Genomic DNA, 24,216 nt, shown 5'->3' with positions numbered 1-24,216 from the left:
ATGGCGTCCTCATACCTCAGAGTACGGGCTTGGCCCGTTTGACGCTGCCCTCGGGAGGCTTCAAAGACGGGGTGGGGTTCCGGCTCCAAACCTTCCACCAGGCTTGAGCTGATCTTCCTCCAAGGCAAAAGTACTCACCCTGAGAGCATCATAATCACAGGAAGAGGCCACCAAGTTCGCGTGAGAAAGACAGACGGAGAGACATAGAATGTCGACCAGCAAAGCCTTAAGGGAAATGTAGTCCAAGGCCGGAAAATCGGCGTTGCTGTAGATAGAAGGTAATCAGATACCAGCCTGCGCTTGGCCGCGGTGACCGTGCGGGCCGCATCGCGGAGATTTCTGGGAGTGCTCACTCGGCCTCGGAGTGCGCAGGCGCAGCGCACCGAGTGGACATTTTGGTCTTTGTCCGCGGGTCAGTCCGGCCCCTGGATCCACGTGGCGCGAAAATAGGAGGTGGGATGTGGGTGTCTTGGGCCGATGGGGTCTGGGAGGTTGAAGAGAAGGATTCTAGATCTATTGGGGTGCGGCGCGAGGGTGGGGAGTGGGTTTAAGAGCTTCTGGCCTACATGTAGGGTGGGGGTGGGGGCCTCTGAGGAGGGTTCGAGCGTGCATGACCCTGAGTTTGACCGCAAGTTTGATCGGATGTTTGAGATTGAGGGAGAAACTGAGGGTGCAGCACTGTGTATGGTTGTTTCTAAGAGAGAGAGATGTAGGAAACCAGCATTGAGAAAATAACATCCGAGCGGCACTTCCCGTGTCGAAAGTGCTGATAATAACGGTGCCGTCTTCCTGGAACATCTAATTTACTTGAAGATTTGAAGGGTGATATAAAAGCTAAGTGGTAAATACTTTTTAAATGGACTTTTGTATAAAAGCGCGTTTGTTTTTAATTGGGGTAGAATGCAAATCACCGTGTTTTTTTTTTTTTTTAACAAAAATATTTCAAAGGAAATTTTTGTTATGGGGAGCCTGCTTCAAACGGTCTCAAATATTCTGATCTTTGGGGTACTTTAATAGGTCTTCTGTTAATTTAGAGTAAATATCAGTCTTACATGTTGAGAAGCAGTGTCAAATAGTGCAGAAGGCCGAGGACTGGGGAGTCAAGGGTTTGGGGTTCTAGGTTCGGCACGGTTATCCTCGTTCTTTGAAAAAAACTTAGTTCTTTCAGTGTTTATACATGAGTCTGGACTAGTAGTTGTCCTAACTCCTAAATGCGTGGAGGTGTTCCCAGGTTGTATGGATTTTGTGAAGTAACGAAAAAGTAAGGAATCCACCTTCAGTTATCCTTCACGTGATTGTAAATAATTGGGGACCAAATCAATATCTACAAATCAGTAGCCTTCAAATAGACAAACCACAGCCAGTTAGAAGGTATAATAGAAGAAAACCATTATTTACAAGAACAGTTTTTTAAAAATTGAGGAATAAATTTAAGAACTGTGCAAAACTATTGGAAAAGAACTTTAAAATACTGCTAAAGGGCATAACATAAGAGAACAAATATACAGTGTTTTTCAATAGGAAGACGTCTTAAAAAAGTGTGTGCAAATTTAACTTAAGTAAATTTATTAATTTAATGTTATCCCAATAAAAGTATCCAGTTTTTTTTTTTGGACCTAGGTAAGCTGATTCTGCACTTCATATGGAAAAATAGACAAGCTAGAATAGCTAGTAAAACTCTGAAAAAGGAAAGCAGTTGGGGTGTGGGGAGGTGGGAGCCCAACAGTAACATTTTACTTTTTTTTTTGCTACTCCCCTGGGCTTTTGTGATGTTAGTTACCCAACCAGGTATTGAACAGGCACCCTCAGCAGTGAAAGCGCAGAGTCCTAACCACTGGGCCACCAGGGAATTCCCCCAACAGTAACATTTTAAATCCTCAGAAATTAAAATAGTATTGGTATTAGCAGGAAACAGGCCTATGAAGGGCAATTGAGCAGTATGTATAATAACTACAAATGTATTTTCTTTTTGACTTATTTTACAGATGGAAATTCATTCTTCAAATGTACCTGAATTTACATGAAGTTGTACAGGTACAAGGTTGTTCATTGCAGCAGTGTTTCACATAGGAAAAGATTAGAAACAATTCATGCCCATCAGTAGGAGATTGGTTCAATAAAATTATGATGTATGTATACAACAGAATAATTTGCAGCTCTATAAAAGAATTAGGAGGAAGCTTTCTGTATACTGACACTGAAATAACTCCAGAAATATATTAAGTGAAAAATGTAAGATGCAGAATATATGGTATGCTTCATTTAGAGTAAGAAAGGGGAGAGATAAGAATATATACTTGTATTTGTTTCCTTTAAGAAACAACATCCACAAGAAACTAGTAAGAGTGGCTACCTCTGTTGGGGGTAGAGGTACTGGCATAGATAGGACAAGGGCAAATAGCTTTCTATGTTTTGTTTTGTTTTTTTTCCCCTAACTATATGAATTTAGTATATATTCAAAAGCCAAAGTACTTTTTTTTTAAAAGTAGGCCATAGAACCAGACTCTTTCCTCTGCCACTTTGTACCTTGGTGACCTTAGACAGGTAATCCCTTGTGCCTCAGGTTCTCATCCAGTATTGTAGAGAAAATAATAGTATCTGATTCACGGAGTAGTTGTGTAGATGGAGGAGTTCTAAAAAATAGTGCCTTATTAGTAGTACTGGATAAACTTTAAGTAGTACTATTGTTACTATCTACAGAATAATACTTCCTCAGAAATAATGCCATTTGCAACAAGGTGGATGGACCTGGAGATTATCATACTAAGTGAGGTTAAGTCAGACAGAGAAAGACAAATATATGATAGGCAGAATCTTTAAAAAATGATACAAATGAACTTATTTGCAAAGCAAACACTCAGAATGAATTTATGGTTGCCAGAGGGAAAGAGTTTGTGTGGGGGGGGGGGTAGATTGGGAATTGGATTGACATGTACACAGTACTATATTTAAAATAGATAACCAACAAGGACCTACTGTATAGCACAGGGAACTCAGATCAATATAATAACCTAAATGGGAAAAGAATTTGAAAAAGAGTGGATACTTGCATGGGTGTAACTAAATCACTTTGCCATACACCTGTAACTAGCACATTGTTAATCAACTATATTCCAATATAAAATAAAAATTTTTAGAAAATTCAGAAAGGGACAAAAAATTTCCTCAGAAACAGTACATTCGTTCTTACTGTTTCTGGTAAAATTTTCTGAAAGATTCAGATATGCAGATGCTCTTTTTTAATTTCAATGTTTAAGCTTTTTTTTTTACATTTTCTTTTGTAATGGGAATGAGGAAGTTAGAGTTCTTTGTTCAGGTTACATTCATCCTTAGAAATTCATCACTGCCTCCTTCATGAGATTTGTTCTTTGATTTCTATGATGGTTACTTTCTCATGGTTCTAATTCAGAGCCTCTGATGATGTTCTTTAAAAATCCTAATTGTGACCTGTTTTGGGTCAGACTACATCAGAGGTGATCTTCAAATTGCATAACATCAGGACAGAAATATATGACTGGTCCACCATTAGTGATTGTATTTTCCCCTTTATGACCAAAGTGTAATCTGTATGGTTTCATAATTTGGCACGGTACAAATGTCCATTCCCCATCAATCATTTAATGAATGGTTTTAACACCAATAAATAATCCTTAGCTGAATCAATAATTTCTTCAAGGTTGCAAAGTGATTTTCTAGTTTTTTCATTTCTTTTACATTTATTTGATTGCTACCTCAAATTGTGACAAATTTATCCTGGCTTTTTCTTTAAGCATCATTTTAAAGTTGTGCTCTAATAACTGCAGCTAGTTTTCTTTTTGATAGTCATATTGTCACAGTTTTAGTCAGTGGACATTCCTTCATGCTAACTCCAGTGTCATTTTAACTTGCCCCCATTTAACTTTGAAAGCGATCTTGCACTCCAGACCCATCTTGTACCTTCCCTCCCAGACTTGGAATTAGCTATTTCTTCAAGGAGCTCTGGTTCCTTTTACTGGAGAGTGGTATTGGAGACCAAGATCTGGGTGCTGAATGTTCGTTCTCCCCCCCATCCCCTCCCTCCCCTCCCCTCCCCTCTTTCAGCTTCACTGGCTTCATTGCTGTGTGTGGGCTTTTTCCAGTTGCTGAGAGCGGGGGCCACTCCTCGCCGTGGTGCGCGGGCCTCCCATCGTGGTGACCTCTCCTGTTGCAGAGCAGGGCCTCCAGGCGCGCGGACCTCAGTAGTTGTGGCGTGTGGGCTCAGCAGTTGTGGCTTGTGGCCTCCAGAGTGCAGGCTCAGTAGCTATGGCGCACAGGCCCAGCCTCTGTGCGGCATATGGGATCCTCCCGTATGAGGGATCGAACCCATGTCCCCTGCACTGGCGGGCAGACCCAGGGAAGCTCCTGGATGTTATTTTATTGCTGCAGAGGTAATTGTTTCAAGGCCATTTCAGAGATGGAACTAGAAAACCCATTTTGAAAAATCATGAGTTCATATTAGTATTTATAATTCAGTTTAAATGGTTCAGTATTTTTACATCATACTTAGCTCCTAATTGTTTTTTTTTTCCCCGGTACGCGGGCCTCTCACTGCTGTGGCCTCTCCCGTTGCGGAGCACAGGCTCCGGACGCGCAGGCTCAGCGGCCATGGCTCCTGGGCCCAGCCGCTCCGCGGCATGTGGGATCCTCCTGGACTGGGGCATGAACCCGTGTCCCCTGCATCGGCAGGCGGACTCAACCACTGTGCCACCAGGGAAGCCCCTAATTGTATTTTATAGTAAAAATTTTGGAACAGGTTAATATAAGTATAGGATTATTTGCTTTATCCTCCACTATAAAAAAAATGGTTTCAAAAATAACAATGTTGATAGTAGTAACCATAAACATATTGTATCATGTGAAAATTTTCTTTGTAGCTGTTTTTGTCCTTAGAATGCATCCCAGGAAAGATGTGTAGTCAAAGTTCTCTGTTCTAAAGTCATTTGAAATAAATCCTTTCTTTGAGGAATTATGTTACCAAGTTAATGTACAGTTGAGTTCATTTGTTTCAGTTTGTTTTCAAGTTCAGGGATTGCTTTTTCAAAAAATCAATTTCATCATATAAAAAGTAAATAATGCATTTCGGTGATTCAACAAAAACTGTATCTCATAGAGATATCTCATTCTGCTCCCCCGCATCACATTCTTCTCTGTCCCAATTAAATATAGTTTCTTGTTTTTTTGTTTCTTTATCCTTCAAGTAGATTTTTTTTGTTTGTTGGGCCATTAGTGTATGTTTATTCTTCCCTCCTATCCCCCACTGTCCTTACATTAAAGATGTACTATGTACATCTGTGTTCCTCACTTTCTTCACTTAACAATACGTCCTGGAGATATCCTTTATTAATCATTATATATATATTTTTCATTTTAACTGCCTTATAAATAAGATGCCATTGTGTGCATGTACCGTAGTTGATTCTGCTCTTGAACATTTGGGTTGTTTCCAGTCTTTTGCTGTTGCTGCAGTAATGAGTAATTTTTCATCTGTGTCATTTTGTACTTATGCAAGATTATCTCTAAAGTAGATTGCAACAAGTAGAATTGCACATAGGGCTAAGTACTTTCATTTCCATTAGCAATCTACAAGAACACCTTTCCTCCTAGAACCTTATCACAATGTAGAGTTGCATTTTTTTTTTTGCCAAAGGAATGAGTGAAAATTGGTATCTCAGTGTAGGTTTAATTTACATCTCTATTATGGGTGAGGTTGAGTATCTTCCATATGTTTAAGGGCCACATGTACGTATCTGGGAACTCTGTTCATATCCTTTTTCTCCTTTTACTATGGGGTGTCTCTTTCTTCTAGGAGCTGTTAAATTACATTAGAAAGGTTAGCCCTATGTGAAATGAGTTGGAGTTTTTTTTCCAAGTTTTAAATTTGTGTTTTGATATTGTTCACATTGGTTTGTTTTTTTAAACCATGTGGAATCAGGAAGTTTTTATTTTTATGTAATAGATTTATCAGTCTTCCCATTTATGGTCATAGAAAGCCTTTCCCACTCCAAGTTTCACCTATACTTTCAAATCCTTAAAATATTATAATTTCTATGGGTTTTCATATCCTCGTGTATGATATTTAGGTTTGCATCCAGGTTTATGTTTTTCCAATAGGCTACCCAGTTCTTCCAACACCATTTATTAAAAGGCCTTAACTCTACTATTTTAAGATTCCATTTTGATCATATACTAAATTCTCGTGTTTCTGGTCTATTTCTGGACTTTATATTCTCATCCATCTTCCAGCCTATATTCGTGTACCAATATTTATCTTTTTGGTATGGATGCTTTATAATTTTGTTTTAATATCTATTATAGCTATTCTCTTATTGCTTGTTTTTTTTCAGTTTCCTAATTCTTGTTTATTTTTCTGTGTAAACTTTAAAATCAGCTTGTCTGGTTCTAGAAAAAAACTTACTGATATTGCATTAAATTTTGTAAAATAATTTAGCAGAAGGGACATTAGATCTTTATAATGTTAAATATTCTTGTCTATGTACATGATATGTGTTGTATATATTCCAGTTTACTTTTGGGTCTTCTAGAGTGGTTTTTTGTTTGTTTGCGGTAAGCAGGCCTCTCACTGTCCTGGCCTCTCCCGTTGCGGAGCACAGACTCGAGACGCGCAGGCTCAGCGGCCATGGCTCATGGGCCTAGCCGCTCCGCGGCATGTGGCATCTTCCCAGACCGGGGCACGAACTCGTGTCCCCTGCATCAGCAGGCGGACTCTCAACCACTGTGCCACCAGGGAAGCCCTAGAGTGTTTTAATATTTTCTTCATATAGGTTTTAGACACTTTTTACTAAGTTTATTTCTAAGTACTTTATTTTTTATATTGCTGTTATGAATGGAGTCATTGTGCTATATATAAAGCTTGTTGGTTTCTTTTTTATATATATAAATTTATTTATTTATTTTTGGCTGTGTTGGGTCTTCGTTACTGTTTGCGGGCTTTCTGTAGTTGCGGTGATGGGGGCTACTCTTCGTTGCGGTGCGCGGGCTTCTCATTGTGGTGGCTTCTCTTGTTGCGGAGCATGGCCTCTAGGTGCATGGGCTTCAATAGTTGAGGCACGCAGGCTCTAGAGCGCAGGCTCAGTAGTTGTGCACGGGCTTAGTTTCTCCGTGGCATGTGGGATCTTCCCGGACCAGGGTTCAAACCCGTGTCCCCTGCATTGGCAGGCGGATTCTTAACCACTGCACCACTAGGGAAGTCCCAAAGTTTGTTGATTTCTATAAGTTAATTTTATTCCCTGCTTAATTTACAGAATTATTGTTTATAGGTATATTTTTAAATGAGGCAGTGGGCATCCTTATCTTTATTTAGAGTTTAATAATAGAAATGCCTTCAATATTTTTGCATTAGATAAGATGCTGGCTTTCGTGGTCAGATATAGATTATGATTACCTATATATGTATAAATTACCCATGCTGCCTGGGTCTCTGGGGATGTGAGTAGAAACAAAACGTTTAAGGCTGAGACCACTGTTATGCCTCAGATACAACAACCAGGAAAGATCACATTAATCAAGGAAATAAAAATCCCTCTAAACTCTCTGATAGCTGCAGTCTTAAAAAAAGTCAAATATAACAAAAATAAGATGTCCACTGCTATTTTCTTTCCATTTCCTCCTTTTGGGTGACCATTTCTTAAATCAGTTTCTCCATTTATCTTTTGTGTTCTTTTTATAGCTTTGCTTGCTTCTTAAAGTTTTTATGTCTTTTTTAAAAAATTAATTTTGTTACATTGTGTTTCATTTTTTATCTACTTGTGGCAGTATTTTCAGGTGAGTTTAACTGTTGGAAAATTATGGTGTTCATTGCCACTGTTTTCTTTAAAGCATCCTTGTATGGACACAGACAAAATATTTTGTGTTTCTCATGTTTGTATGAGGTAGATATTCATAGACAAGTACCAGGAAAAAGGAAACATAGTAGCATTCTATACTTCAAAGCTCATGTGCTTCTTCTAGTGTATAAAAGCAGAGGGCTTCCACACCTTCTCTGGCTAGATGACCATAACCTGGTTGAGGCCGACTTTTATCTCCATCTCTCTGTTTCCCATAAATCTTCATAGTACTTGCCTTCCAGGATGATGCATTTGCTTTTTTTTTTTTTTTTTTTTTTAAATGCGGTACCCGCGCCTCTCATTGTTGTGGCCTCTCCCGTTGCGGAGCACAGACTCCGGACGCGCGGGCTCAGCGGCCATGGCTCACGGGCATAGCTGCTCCGCGGCATGTGGGATCTTCCCGGACCGGGGCACGAACCCGTGTCCCTTGCATCGGCAGGCGGACTCTCAACCACTGCACCACCAGGGAAGCCCTGCTTTGTATTTTTTAATATATAAATTTATTTATTATTTTATTTTTGGCTGTGTTGGGTCTTCGTTGCTGTGCATGGGCTTTCTCTAGTTGTGGCGAGCGGGGGCTACTCTTTGTTGTGGTGCACAGGCTTCTCACTATGGTGGCTTCTCTTGTTGCGGAGCAAGGGCTCTAGGCGCAGGGGCTTCAGTAGTTGTGGCGAGCGGGCTCTAGAGCGCAGGCTCAGTAGTTGTGGCGCATGGGCTTAGTTGCTCCGCAGCATGTGGGATCTTCCCGGACCAGGGCTCGAACCCATATCCCCTGCATTGGCAGGAGGATTCTCAACCACTGCACCACCAGGGAAGCCCCCAAGTACTTTTTAAGCCTGCTCTTTCTGCTTCCCCTGCCGTCTCTTTCTGTTTAATCTAGGTCTTGCTTTCATTAGTTCCGTCTTAGGGTAAGGTCTACTCGTTCTGTAAGGAAATACTAGCTGCAGATTTCTGAACTATTTAAGTCCTGAGAATCTCCCTCAGCGTTTTGAGTTCTTCCTGGCTTCTTTGTAACTTCTTTAGGCCTCCTGTTTGGCTTTGCCTTTGGCAGAGGTACATGGAGTTTGGGGGTTTGTCTTTTCTTTTGTGGCTAGTTTTGTTCATAATTAGACTTCATTACAACAGTTCTCACTCAGGGTGAATCCCTCATTCTGAGAATGAATATTTGCTAGTTATTTCTGAGATCTGTTACCTCAAAGACTTCTCGCCATTATCTAGTCTTTCTTGCTACACCTATTACACTATTGTGGTTCCTGTACCACTTCGGCTATTTTGGGTTTTTGGTCCGCACTTACAAATAATTTAGAGTTAACATAAATTCTCTCTACTAGTTTCACTACAGATGTAGTGTATGGATTAGCTTCTTGCCCCCTTGTTCCACCCTCCCCATTACCCCATTATTTTTGATGTTTTATATGGTTTTCAGGAAAAGTATTTGAAAGATTGAAACTAAACAGCCACCATGCTCCTGTGAAACCTTTCCTTGTGTCCTTGACCTTTGGTGTTCCTAGGATTCCATCCTTGACCATCTTCACGGACTGTGTATGTTCTCTATAAGCAGTCACAGTAGTATTCCACCTGTCTTCAACAGCAGTGATATTCTGACAACTGACAAATTCCCATTTCCATTCTAGGCTGTTCTGAGCTCCTAATTTATATATGCAGTTGTGTAATGGATATACTTGCCTGCATGATCCTCAGAAACTTGACACTCTGAATGTCCAGAAGATCAAATTTGATCTCCTTTTGCAGGCTGTTTCTAGGCAACTCGCTCTCTCATGTTTATCTCTGTGTACATTACTGTTTAAAGCAGGCTCTAAGCCTTCCATCTGCCACACCCCAGTACAAGCTGGTGACCAAGCTTTTTCAACACATAGTAGATAGAGTGTATAAGTAGTAACTTAGGATTTTGCTTTTTTTTTTTAATGATTTCAACTTTACAGAAAAGTTGCATGTACCTTTTCTAGAGAAGGGTATATGTGCAGAAAAGCCCCATATACCCTTTACCGAAATTCACCAATCATTTACTTTTTTATTGCTTTATTTTTCCTTCTCTTATTCTCCAAATATGTGTGTACATTTTTCTTCTGAACTATTTGAGACTAAGTTGTATACATGCTCCCTTTATCTGCAAATACTTCAGCATAAATTTTCTAAGAACAAGGACATTTTTATACATAACCATGGTACAGTAATCAAAATCAGAAAATGTAATGCCAATACTATTGTTTAATTCAAAATCCATATTCAAATTTTGTCCATTGTCCCAATAATGTTCTTAAAAACGTTTTTTTGAATGTGTGGATGAACATATATTTACAGGACATTTTTAGTATGTAGTTTCTTTCAGAGGATATTGCTAACAAAGTAAATATTAGGACTCCAGGAAAACTTCACTTTTTATTCCTGAATACTGTCAAGAACAACTTTATCCATGTGGCTTAGTTATGTTAGGTGTATGTTGTTATAGTCATAGATATGAGTATTGAATTTCATCCAGGAATAAGGGCCACAGTTAAAATCCACTTAGGAGCCTACATAGGAATGTGGTGCTAGAGAACAGTAGCAGCCAGTCATGTAAGGTATGAACAGCTTTTCCTATGTAGGTCAAATTTTCAAAATACATTCCCTCTTTCTTCCTCCATTTCTGGATGTGTGGAGCCTTAAAAGGTTGAGTGAGTGTATGGCTTTGAAATTCAGGACCCAAATAGTCCCTTTGCTCATATAGTTGTGTGTGCTTTAATTTCTAAGACAAAAAGTCATTACTTTGTTCTTTTTCACAGGGTCGCTTCCTTGTGCATTCCTGGAGACTGCACCTTCCTCATCCTTCAGAAGGCCAGGAGGCCCCAGGGCTCAGCCTGAGTTCTAGGACAGAACTTTGGCTCCAGCATTAACATTCTAGTGCTGTGTCATTTCCCCAATAGCAGGTTATAAGCTGGCCAAGCTGTATGTGATCCTCTGTTGAAGCAAGAAGACGAACTGTGGATGGTGGAGAAAGAAGTGTAAAGGAAATTTGTCCAGGTGAGTGCATCACAACCAGGCAGGTCACAGTTGTTCAGTTGGCATTGCCACCTCTGAAATGCTTTTAAGGATGTTTTCTTACAGGCCCTAGTCTTAGAATATCACTTGATATGAATTCTTTAGAAACCTGAAAGATATTTCCAGTCATTTTTTCTTTTAGTAGTCTACTCCTTTAATCAGATGCTAGAGGACCAGGTTCCCCTCTTACCTTTATTCTGCATGTCAGCACTTCGCACGTCATTTGTACTGCCTCTGTGTCATTGTTCTCTCTTTCATGATGCCCTCAGTCTCATATCCCCTGATGTGTATAGACTCCTTTGTGCATTCTTTTATATGTCTTAAGTCTTTATATATTATCTGATATTTAGGTTCCTTTTTATTACTTACCAATTTCTCTAATTCTTTTAGTGGTTAAATGCCTCAGCATTATATTTTACATCTGTAATCACACTTCCTGTTGTCTTCTTATCCAGCGCCCCCATTATACATCAACAAACTCCTGCCTCACTCCCTTCTGCCCCCATGTACCTCTTTCAGAAGTTTTTGCCTTAGAAGTCAATTCTGCCTGTCTGCTGTGTATGTGTGTGTATGGATGTATGAGTCTGTATTTGTTTTTTAATGTAATACGTGAATTTGTAAAAATTTTTGAACATCAGGTATACAGTGAAAAAGTCTGCTGTTCTGACCCTGAGTCCTGTAATTCTTTTTCAAAGATGCAGTCACTTTTAAGAGTTTCACATGTATCCTTCTTGAGGTAGTCTACAAATAAACCAGCCTATATTATGTATCTGTGCTGCAAATATGAATATATATAAGCCCTCAGTTTTCCTTTTCATGTAAATGGTGGTATGTATTCTATTGTGTACATGGTTTTCTTTTTTTTTGTATCAACATTTAATTTGTTTAACCTGTCTCTTACTAATGGACATTTAGGTTGTTTCCAGGCTTATGCAATTGAAGATGTAAGTGCATATACTTATTTATATTGCTTTGCAGAGATGTGCAGATATAGTTACATCATAATTTACTCTAAGTGGAAGTGCTGGGTCAAAGTTATGTTTTTTTATAGATTTGATAGAAATAGGCACATTGTTCTCAAGAGAAGTAAACCAATTTACATTTCTACCAACGTAGTATACTCGTATATTCAATAAGTATTTACTGAATGATTTGAATTTGGCACCAGTTCAGTTACTAGGGAAATGTCAGTGATCAAAGCAGTAAAAAATTCTTCTCTTTTTTTTTTTTTTTTTTTTTGGCGGTACGCAGGCCTCTCACTGTTGTGGCCTCTCCTGTTGCGGAGCACAGGCTCTGGACGCACAGGCTCAGCGGCCATGGCTCACGGGCCTAGCCGCTCCGTGGCATGTGGGATCTTCCCAGACCGGGGCACGAACCCGTGTCCCCTGCATCGGCAGGCGGACTCTCAACCACTGCGCCACCAGAGAAGCCCAAAAATTCCTCCCTCTTGAGGCCTATATTCAAATTGGGGAAGACAGACTATGAATAAATAGGTAAAAGATATATTCTGTCAGTTGGTGGTGAGTCCTGTGCAGAAGAGTAAAGCAAGGAAAACTGGCATAGAGAGGGCAAGTTGGGGGGTTATAATTTTAAAGAAGTTGGTCAAGGAAAGGTCTCATTAAGAGGATGGCATTTAAGAGTATGAGAGTGGGACGTGCAATATTTGGTGGAAGAGCATTCGGCCAAAAGGAACAAAATCTTAAAAACCCTGAGGCTGAAGCGTGCTGTTCAAGAAATAATGATCAGGGCAGTGGGCTGGAGCAGAGTGAACAAAGGAAATAAGAATAGATTTGGTTAGGTTAACAGGCCAAATCATAGACTTTGGCCTTTATTCTGAGTGATTTTGGGAGACCATCAAAGGGTTTTGAGGTAAATCACCAAATTGTATGAAGCCAGTAGTCAAGCAGTAAATATTGTTAAATACCATAATTCATTTATCCCTTGTGGCTCAAGCCACCATTAGATGCTTTGCAAGTTGGCAAGGTATCAAAGCTGAGTGTATTCAAGTTTGCTGACATATGGAGGAAGAGTTACTCTACTCCTCTCTGCTTAATAACCATTCTCTAAACATTGGTTCTTCTCTCCTTGTCAGATAGAACTGCTTTCCTTTTTTTTTTTTCCCCCTGCTCCTCCCAGGCATGTGAACCTGAAGGAATTCTGGGTTCTTTTTTTTTTTTTTAATATTTTTTATTTATTTGGTTGTGCCAGTTCTTAGTTGTGGCTCACCGGCTCCTTAGTTGCAGCTCGTGTCCTCCTTAGTTGCAGCACTGCTCGTGAGCTCCTTAGTTGGCAGCTTGCCGGCTCTTTAGTTGTGGCATGTGAACTCTTAGTTGCGGCATGCATGTGGGATCTAGTTCCCTGACCAGGGATCGAACCCAGGCCCCCTGCGTTGGGAGCTTGGAGTCTTAACTACTGCACCACCAGGGATGACCCAGAGCTGCTTTCCTTTAAAAGCCTGTTAGGATAATTGAGATTGTAATATGCTCTACTACCCAAAAAAAATACTCTAATAAAAATGAAATATTTGGGGAAAAAAGCAGGGGGGTTTGAGGTGAGGAGTGAAAAGATCAGAATTACGGTTTGGCTGCTATAAAGAAAACATGGTAGAGGGGATTAATGGGAGGCTATTGCAGTAGGTAGTAATTGTACTTAGTGACACACAGTCAGATTCTTAAGATATTTTAAAGGAACAGCTGACAAGATTGACTTATTTTATGTTGGTTATGAGAGAAAGAGGAGTTGTTGATGACTCTTTAACTAGAAGAGGATGAGTTACCATTTACTGAGATAGGAAGACTTCAGGAATTTTGGGAGATCAAGAGTTTTCTTTTGGACTCGTTAATTGTGACATATCTACTGGTCCATCATCTAAGTGCATATTCAGGTAGACAGTTGGATGCACAAGTCAGGAATTTAGGGAGATAGAAACTTGTGATGACTTCTGTTTTGCTGTACTAATAAGCTGCTTTATTCAGTGATGGTGTCTCTGCATTTCCTTGCTCAGTCTTAACTTTTCTTACCACCCAGGGATGCCAGAGTGTCCACCAAGTCTCCTGCATCCAGCCTACATTCCTGGATTCTGTTGTTAGAAACAAGGAGGTAGTGATAATGGCCCTTGAAGCTGTGCCTTTTGTTTTTGGAGAGCATTGTGCATGAGAGCTCTTCGTAAAAACAGCAATGGCAGCTGCCCACTCATATCCTTTCTCATAAGACATTAGAATTATAGCTACTTCCTACTCTTATCAACAATGCAGTTTTCCCTTTTTTTTTTCCTCTTTATCTTTCTCCTTCACAGGCATAAAGTGAGCAGAGATGTCTTTATCGTTTTAGAAGAAAGCATCTATTTATGTTATGTTTGAGTCCCTCCTCTAGGAATTCTCTCCCACTTCAGCTTGATTGGTGCTTTGATGGCCTGAGATGTTGCTTTTTCTGTCTTAAGTGTTTCCTTATCTTTTGAGCCCTCCCCCCCATCCTCTTACTGGAGGTGGCTTCTGGAACTTTGTATTCTGCCTTTCCTCCTTCCCTTTATAAACTGATCCCTAGAAAGTGACTCATTCGTTCTGAAGTTAGAAGTAACTCTTTCTATAAATACCAATTTTTATTTTGGCACCTCCAGGCTTTTTGTCTTGCCCACCATGATTTTACCTGTTTACGGGATAAACAACTGTCCAATTAACTTCATTTTCAGACCGTGAAATCATTAATATCGTACCCAAATTAGAGATTTCAGCTCATTACTTCAGGTCCAGACGTTACTTCAAACCATTTTCAAATTAGGTCTGGATTATTTCTTTTCTTATGGTCCTTGTGATATGGTCAGTCAAACCTTTTAAAAGATATACTTTGCTCTAATCAAGAGAGGGCATATTAACCATGTGAATATAAATGTGAACATATTTCCTTTCTATAAAATTATTTGAATCTTGGCCTTTGATTATGAAATACCCTACCTATTTAGTTCCTGCTTATTTAAACCTGTTACTTCCTCTTCTTTTGATCTCCCCTCTGATTGTCCATCCTGCTTCACATTTTCCACAGAAATTCAAAAGTCCTTAGTAAATACCATCTTAAGTGTTTTTTTTTTTTTTTTTTTTTATGTCTGGATATCTTATGAACTTGTTGAAAGGAAGGCCCATGTTTTATATTTTCTGTTTGCAGTTTTGATTACACATGTGGTAACTTGTTAAATAATCTGAATTATTATTGTGGAAGATTTGTTTTTTTAATCAATTCTTAACATCTTCAAACACCATAAAACACTGAAAGAAGAGTACAGTGATCTCCTCTATACCCACCACACAGATTCAATAGTATTTTGCCATGTTTGATGTATCTGTATTCCAGTGCATGTGTATTGTGTGCACTACAGCACACAAACAGCATGACATTTCACTCCTAAAAAATTAAGTAAGCATTTTCGAAAAATACTGGCATCCCTCTATATAACAAAAATACCGTTACCACACGTTAGATGATTAGTCATAATGTGCTAATATTGTGTAATAGTCCATATTCAGATTCCCCAGTTATCTCCAAAATACTTTCTGTAGGTTTTTTCTTTTTTCTTTTTGGCCTCTTCGAGCCTTGTGGGTTCTCAGTTCCCTGACCAGGGATTGAACCCAGGCCACAGCAGTGAAAGCGCCAGATCCTAACCACGAGACGACCAGGGAGCTCCCTCTATAGTTTTTTTAAATACCAGAATCCAGTCAAGGTTTAAACTTTGGGTTTTGTTGTTGTCTTTTTAGTCTTTAAACTCTAAACTGTCCTCCCCTCCTTTTTTCCCCCTTGGTAATGCCCCCTATATTTAAAAAATACTTGCTATCAGCCATCCAAAGAAAAGAGTGGAGCTGTTACTGCAATCCAGCATCTCAGATTATAGTTAGCATGCTAAGACTTAGCTACATACAAGTTTGGGTTTAAAAATATTTCATATGAAACACTTATTTTAAGAAAAGTGAATGTGATTGTGATTAGTAGTTAAGGGAAAGATGTTTAGAAGTAAGAGACAAGATTGGAGAAGTCTTTTTAAGAGCATGTTACTGGAGCTGCTTCCAGGAGGTTCTGTGAATTCTAAGAAGTGTAAAAAATAGGAGGGGATCAAGCTAAGCCAAAGGATATAAGGAACATAGTATGTGTAATTGTGACTCACTGATTGCATATTTAACATGCTTGGCAGGCTTTTCCTCAGGGCCTCTGAACTTACTTAACTACTGCTTAGAATGCTCTTCCTCCAGATCACTCTTTCTTCCTTCATGTCTTGCATCTTCCTTCTCAGAGGCCTCTCCATCTGAAATTGAAACTCTATCCCTTCCCTAATTTTACCCCATATCACTTAAAACTTGTTAACAAACCATCTCCTTCATTTGGTTATTATTTGTCTCTGTCCACTAGAATATAAACTTGATGGGTGCAGAAAATTTTGTCTGTTTTATTCAGTACTGTTTATCCCTGGAGCTTAGAACTGTGCCAGGCACATAGTAGGAAAGAAGAAGGTATTTGTGGAATGAATAATGAGAAATGTTTTGAGCATCAGGTTCTCAAAGTTTTTTGGTCTTAGGAACTCTTCACATTTTTTTTTTCTTTTTCTTTTTCTTACATAACAGCTTTATTAAGATATAATTCAGCTAACCAGATCTACCCTTTTAGGGTATACAGTTCAGTAGTTTTTCATATATTCACAAAGTCATGCAGTCATCACCATTATCACATTTTCATCACCACAGAAGGAAACCCAGTACCCAATAGCAATAAAATTTACAGTCCTAAAACTTGAGGACCCGCAAAGAGCTTTGGTTTATTATGTGGACTTTTGTGATGTTTACTTTATTTAACAAAAAATTGAAACTTTTAGAAACATTTATTAATTAAAAAAAAACCCATTACATATAAACTTACATTGTTTCTTAATAAAAATAACAATTTTCCAAAATAAAAAAATTTAGTGAGAAAAGTGGCATTGTTTTGCATGTTTGTAAATATCTTTATTGTCTGGCTTAATAGGAGATAGCAGAATCTGCTATTGTAACCTGTTTTGGTTGAAGTATATTAAAAAATTGTGGCTTCACACAGATGTAGTTAGAAAAGGGAGAAGTATTTTAGTAGCCTTTTCAGATAATTGTAAATATTCTTTGGTACTATACCAACACTTGACAAGTGATCATTTTTTTTAAGGTTAGCCATAATGTGAAATTTGAAACACATTTTCTTGTTCTCTTACGTAAAATCCCATTGGTTTGTCTTAAACTTTGAATGGATCTCTTACCCATGCATGATTTTGTAATATGCGTTTGTCTGTTGAATTATGGAGATCTTTAAAATGTTGATGTATCTCACTATACAATATCAAAACATCACAGTTTGTTAACATCACCAGTCTCATTAGAAAAGTTTTTTTTTTTTTTTTTTTTTTTTTTTTTTTTTTTGCGGTATGCAGGCCTCTCACTGTTGTGGCCTCTCCCACTGCGGAGCACAGGCTCCGGACGCGCAGGCTCAGCGGCCATGGCTCACGGGCCCAGCCGCTCCGCGGCATGTGGGATCTTCCCAAACCGGGACACGAAGCCGTGTCCCCTGCATTGGCAGGCGGACTCTCAACCACTGTGCCACCAGGGAAGCCCAGAAAAGTTTTTTAAGTATTGAAAAGCTATCAGTCTCATGGTGGAGGATTTGTGGTTTTCCAAAATTCTAATTTTTGTTTGAAAACTTGAATTCTATCATTGGCAACATATACTGTCAGTTGTTTTCCTTGAGATGATGTCTTACTTTGTTCTGTCTGAAGGAAGTTCCTGGCAAACAATACCCAAGGCTTAATAACCATAGTTTGTAAGGCATTTATTAATTTATTTAAAGCAAATTAGTGGTGCTCCATAAAATAAAGTAAAAAATGGTGCTTCATGAGAAAAGTGGCTAGGTTTAGCTCACAACTTAGATGATTTGCCCAAGTGCTTTTCCTTGCTTGGTTTCCTATATTTAGCACAGACTCCCTTGGACTTTCTTCAGAGTAGTTCAAAGCCCTCTCAATACTTGTTTCCACATGGTCAGATGCATTGGGAAATCTCCTTCCATTTTTCCCCTTAGAGATATTACTTTTAGAATTTTTGTCTTCCTGCTTCAGTCTAGACTGGCTGTACTCTGACTTGATAGTCAGCTCTTACCTTATAGCTTTTCATCACCATTATCATAGAAATTTTTTTCACTTTTTCCCCTATTCATCCCCTCTTTTTTGGATTCTATATCTGTTGCCTTCTCTACTAATTTTGATGGAACACATCTTCTAGTACCATCCTGGGAGAAAAGGTGCATTTTTGGGCATTTGCATATCTGAAAAATGGATTTATTTGACTGTCTTATTAGATTGATAGGCTAAGCTTAAAATTTTTCTCTCAGAATTTTCTCTCTAGCTTCCTTTCTGTTGGGAAATTTTATTCTGATTCCTTTTTCTTTGAATGATATATGTTCTTTTTTCTGAGAGCATTTATGTCCTCTTTTCTGTTTTGAAATGTCACAGTGATGTGTCTAGGTATGCATCTTTATTATTCATTGTGTGGGGTACCAAGTGGGCCTTTTAAGAATTCTAGAGAGGACTTCCCTGGAGGTCCAGTGGTTGAGACTCCGCACTTCCACTGCAGGGCACAGAGGTTCGATATTTGGTCGGGGAACTAAGATCCTACATTCTGCGTGGTGTGGCCAAAAAAAAAAAAGGAAAGAAAGAAAAAAAAGAAGGGAAAAAAGAAGTCTCTAGAGGGAATTCCCTGGCATTCCAGTGGTTAGGATTCAGCGTTTTCACTGCTGGGGGCCGGGTTGGATGCCTGGTTTTAGGGAACTAAGATCCTGCAAGCTGAGGCGTGCCCCCCCCAAAAAACAAACAAACAAAACTTCTACTAGGAAATCACACTTGTCACCTGTGCTCATATTAACAGTATGACCCCTCTGTGCTTAGGAGACTCTGTTATTGGTGAATGGTAATACAGTCTACTTTACCACCTTTCCCCTCACCACCCCCTCAACCCCAGTCTTAATTTGTAAGGGAACTTTTTCTTTCTGCTTCTTGCTTACAGAATCCTGTTATTGTTTCACTGATAAAATATCTTCTCATAACTGATTGGTTTTTAGGGTTTTGTTGTTTGCTGTGCCTTACCTTTATTTCCTTTGACTTTCTTTTTTCTTTCAATGTTGATCTGTCATGTTAGTGGGGTTCCTCTAATGTGTGTGGAACACTGGCTGCACAGTCATACTTAAGAATGATTCACTAAAACGTAAGCTCTTTCATACCTGGGTGCTTCTAGTCATCTGGTAGGCTTTAGTGGGTGAAAAATAGAATGCCTCATGGACTCAGGGTCTCCTCCTGCAGAAGCGTTATACTGCCTTACTCTCATGAACTCAGGTGTGGCCAGGTAGTTCGTTTCAGAAAAAAAAAAAAAAGTACAAGCAACAAGTATCATCTTAGATGGTGGGCATCCTGTTAAGTTTTTCACTGGCCTTTCAGTTTGTCCAGAAAAAGGTCCTTTCATATCCTGCTCACAGGTTGCCAACAATTTTTGGCATCAGCTGCATAATGGAACTGGAGGTTTCACCATATTACATATAGATCCTGTTGATTTCAGTATAGCACCTGTCATCTCATTTGTTGAGTGTCCCTGAGACTAGAGCTACTCTGATTAAATTTCTGCAAAGAATAACTTCCATTTCTTACAGAGGAGTGGTCCTTTGTGCTCCTGACTGACAGTAGAGGTCCAGCTGCAACTCACACCTTTTTTTTTTTTTAACCCAGCAACAATCCTTCATTCCTTCTTTTGAGATACTTGATTTCCCTTCATTTCCTGAATCTTTCTGATATTTTGTGGCACAAATTGGCTTGCTTGACATTGGCATCCTCTTCTGGAATACCTTTATGTTATTCGAACTTCCTCAGCTCTTCTGTGTGTTGAAAATCTTCCATGTACTTTATGTTATCAAAAATTTTGTTAATACCTGTGTGTATTGATGTCTCCTATCATATTCTTTTTTCTTGTGAGTTTGTACCATTTTCCCTTTTCTTGTCATTTTAATGGAGTTTTAGAAGGAAGCAGTTGATTTTTCCTTTTTCCATTTCTTAAGAATCCCAGGTAGACTTCCTTAATTTTATGTGGTCACCTCTTTATCCTGTTTGTTAATTCCTCATTTTTTGTTACATTCAATTTGCTGGATTATGAAATAAGAAAGATTATTTTTAAAGAATAATCTAAGCTTTATGTACGTATGAATGTTAATTTTCAACCAGGGGTCCTCTATAAAGTTTTCCTTCTCAAAATTTAGTTGGAGACATTGGTCATGAGGATTCTTTCATACTGTTGAGGTGGGCTACCCGAGTTCATCCCCAAAAGCACAATCTGAAATTTTATTACTAGTAATGGGAAAATTCATAATGATGATAACATAAAGCTAACATTTATTGAGTGCTTACCATGTGCCAGCCACAGTTCTAAGCACATTGACTCCTTTAAATGATGATTCTTTGTACTCCATTTTAGAAGAAGCCTGAGAAGAAGATGAGCAGATAGAGAGGCAACAAGACTTGGGAGGCAAGTTGCATCCAGCTCCAGTAAAGTACAGACTGAGGAAAAAAGCAGTGAATATAAGAAAATTGGAAAAATACTTCCTCTGATCTCAAACCTTATATCTTTTAAGGCAACACCTTTTTCAACTTAACCTAGAAAGAGTTTGAAACACAATTTAGACTTAGTTGTGTAGGAAAGAATCATCAATTAGTTTGGAAATCCTGCCACAGCTTACTCCTTGTGGTAATAACCCCCTTTAGGTGTAAATCAGTGTGGAAATGCCTTCATTTAAAAAATTTTGAACCCCATATGATATCAGAGCATTCATACTGGAGAGAAAACCTATGAATTTACTGAATGTGGTAAAACTTTCACTCACATGTTGCACCTCATAAATGTAGAAGTCAGGCTGGAGAGAAACCCTGTGCTTCTAAGGAATATTGAAAAGCCTTTAGCTAGATAACAAATCTCATTGAGTAGAAGAAAATTCATACTGGAGAGAAACCAGTGAATGTAACAAAACTTCATTTGAGTATTAGAAAATTTAGAGTTGAAGAGAAAGCTTTGAAGGTACTAAGTATGATAAAGTTTTCTCTTGAACCTTGTCTCTTACTCTGCATTTGAAAGGTCATACACAGAGAAGCCCTACAAATGTAAGAAATGTGGAAATACCTTCAGCTAAAAGCAAATTCTCATTCATCAAAAAATTCATACTGGAGAGAAATCTTGTGAATGTGGGAAAGCTTCCATTCAGATGTCACACCTCAGTCAGCAGAGAATTTGTAGTGGGGAAAACCCCTTTGCCTGTAAGGTATGTGGGAAAGTCTTCAGCCACAAATCAACTCTCACTGAGCATGAGCATTTTCATAATAGAGAGAAACCTTTTGAATGTAATGAATGTGGAAAAGCATTCAGCCAAAAGCAGTATGTTATTAAACATCAAAATACCCATACTGGAGAGAAGCTTTTTGAATGTAATGAATGTGGAAAATCCTTCAGCCAGAAGGAAAACCTTCTTACCCATCAGAAAATTCACACTGGAGAGAAACCTTTTGAGTGTAAGGATTGTGGGAAGGCTTTCATTCAGAAGTCGAACCTCATCAGACACCAGAGAACTCACACAGGAGAGAAGCCCTTTGTATGTAAGGAGTGTGGGAAAACTTTCAGTGGCAAATCAAACCTTACTGAGCATGAGAAAATTCATATTGGAGAGAAACCCTTTAAGTGTAGTGAATGTGGAACAGCTTTTGGTCAGAAGAAGTACCTCATAAAACATCAAAATATTCACACTGGAGAGAAACCCTATGAATGTAATGAATGTGGAAAAGCCTTCTCTCAGCGAACGTCACTTATTGTACATGTGAGAATTCATTCAGGTGATAAGCCTTATGAATGCAATGTATGTGGAAAAGCCTTCTCTCAAAGTTCATCTCTTACGGTGCATGTGAGAAGCCATACAGGTGAGAAACCCTATGGTTGTAATGAGTGTGGGAAAGCTTTCTCTCAATTCTCAACCCTTGCTCTACATTTGAGAATACACACAGGTAAGAAGCCTTATCAATGTAGTGAATGTGGGAAAGCTTTCAGCCAGAAATCACACCATATTAGACACCAGAAAATTCATACTCATTAAAAACCTGTGGATATCATGAAAGGTGTTCATCAGGAATTTACATCTCATAACATATCAGAAATAATCATTCTGAAGGAAAGCATCACAAATGAGAGAAACAAAAGCTAAAAACTTAAAGGATACCAGAGAATTCATCCTGAAGAGAAAGACATTTGTATGATAATATCCAGCAAAAAAAAAAACAAAACCATACAGCACAGGTAATGCTGAAACTTTAGATGCATTTCCACTAAAATTGGGAATGGAAAACATGTTTAACATTGCCGTCTGCATGGATCTGGAGATCTTCACCAATGTAAAAAAAAAAAAAAGTTGCAAGTATTAGAAAGGAAGAGACCTTTATGGTATTGATTTAGCAGAACAGAAGAGATTCTGGAAACACCTATGCATTTATTAGAATTTATAATATAGAAATGGCATCAGGAGATGAGAATATAATGGGACTATTTAAAAAATGATTTGGAGGTAATTTGTTCTCCAAGGGACAAAAAAAAAAAAAAAAAAAAACATGAACTATACACAAAGGTAAGATCCAGGGGGGTTAGGTTAAAAATAGTAATATGAAAAAGCTATATACTAAAATGGTTATGACCTTGGGAGTTGGGAAACATTCCTTATAGCAAATTGAAAAACACCTAGCAATTCTAGTCTGAGTTTGTATGCTCAGGAAATGTGTACCAGGCTATTTACTGTGGCATGATATGTAGTAGTCATAAATTGGAAACAACTTAAATGCCCATCAGCAACAAAATGGAAAGTACTTATGATGGAATACTGTATATCTGTAAAATGTAATAAATGAGATCTATATGTATTACAGAGAAAGATCTCAAAAATCACGTTGAGGGGGAAAGATAAAGTTGCAGAATGACATATATTACGATGACAGTTTTGTAAATTTGAATAAAACTTCCCTCAAAATTTCAGTGCTATATATTGGTAATGGATACATATATGTATGTATGTTTTTTAAATGTTTTTGAAATGGTTTGGAAGGATACAGACCAAACTCTTGATAGTGGTTGCCTGTGAAGAGTGGAGAAGGGAAGGGAATGCGTGTGGGAGAGGGGGGGATTGGATTGGTTAGAGGGGACTTCAGTTTTATATATAAACGTCCATTTCTCTTTAAAAAAAAAAAAGACTGCAAGAAAATATATTGAAATACTGGTTAATTCTGGATTGTGGTATATGGATATCTTGTCTTATTTTTTGTACTTTTCTGTATTTTTAAATTTTCTCAAAATTAACAAGAATGGGGGTGAGGATGGGAACACTGTACCTATAGAAATCAAGTTCTAATGGATTCATTTGCAATCAGCTACTAAACTTTTTATAGAAAGTATTTCTAAAATTTTATCGATGAGTGGATGGACTTGCTCTCTATGTAGTATGAAATTATCTATTTTATTAAAATTAAAAAAGACAGCATAATCCAAATCTGTTTTAATTTATTTTTACATGATATAGTGTACACTATATGGTCTACACGTTTCTAACACTTTTGTGACATCATTTGAGCTTAGGAATTTTTACGAACATTTAGTTTAAATAAGGATACACACACAGACTTCATATAATTTGTGTTTTTCAGATAAACTGACTTTGGAATGACCATTTTTCTGTCCTGTAAATTTCCATGGGAACAGCATATGCATTAAAAGTAAAGGTTTTGATTATTTCTTTTTTTTTTTTTTGCGGTACGCGGGCCTCTCACTGTTGTGGCCTCTTTCCGTTGTGGAGCACAGGCTCCGGACGCGCAGGCTCAGCGGCCATGGCTCACGGGCCCAGCCGCTCCGCGGCATGTGGGATCTTCCCGGAACGGGGCACGAACCCGTGTCCCCTGAATCGGCAGGCGGACTCTCAACAACTGCGCCACCAGGGAAGCCCCAGAATCGTCATTTTAATATGTCAGGAGGCAGATGACCTGAACTTCCTAATAAGTACATCTGTCTTACTCTATCCTAATAGATACAAGTGTCCAGATTATTGGAAACCTGAATCATTATTAGTCAAGATTTATAAGCTAAATTGTGGTTACTCCCACATTGCCCACGTTGCCAGGATACATATTAATAGCTACCTTATATCATACCCAAACCATGTGAGGGACCATTAAACATCTTTATCCTTGCCCCAAGCCCAACAAAAT

The 24,216-nt window shown here is 38.5% G+C and overlaps 1 protein-coding gene across 4 annotated transcripts; it reads left to right on the top strand.

Annotated features, from left to right (window-relative positions):
- Positions 1 to 26: 26 nt before the first annotated feature.
- On the top strand, positions 27 to 22,282 carry ZNF146 (zinc finger protein 146). 4 transcript variants are annotated; one of them, XM_059999469.2, is made up of 4 exons: positions 27 to 278; positions 1,986 to 2,034; positions 10,646 to 10,883; positions 20,408 to 22,282. In XM_059999469.2, the coding sequence occupies exon 4, from the start codon at positions 21,189 to 21,191 to the stop codon at positions 22,065 to 22,067; it is 879 nt and encodes a 292-aa protein (XP_059855452.1). In that variant the 5' UTR covers positions 27 to 278; positions 1,986 to 2,034; positions 10,646 to 10,883; positions 20,408 to 21,188; the 3' UTR covers positions 22,068 to 22,282. The 4 variants fall into 4 exon arrangements, with proteins under 4 accessions (XP_059855452.1, XP_059855450.1, XP_059855451.1 ...); XM_059999467.1 differs by lacking the exon at positions 27 to 278 and adding an exon at positions 288 to 453; XM_059999468.1 differs by lacking the exon at positions 27 to 278 and adding an exon at positions 572 to 841.
- Positions 22,283 to 24,216: the final 1,934 nt, after the last annotated feature.

This window comes from Delphinus delphis, chromosome 20 (genome assembly GCF_949987515.2).
Source record: "Delphinus delphis chromosome 20, mDelDel1.2, whole genome shotgun sequence".
Lineage (NCBI taxonomy): Eukaryota > Metazoa > Chordata > Mammalia > Artiodactyla > Delphinidae > Delphinus > Delphinus delphis.
This window is presented reverse-complemented; position numbering and strand designations above follow the sequence as displayed.

Excerpts from the sequence above, each read along its gene's own strand:
- ZNF146 (XM_059999469.2), top strand. The coding sequence starts at position 21,189 with ATGTCACACCTCAGTCAGCAGAGAATTTGTAGTGGGGAAAACCCCTTT.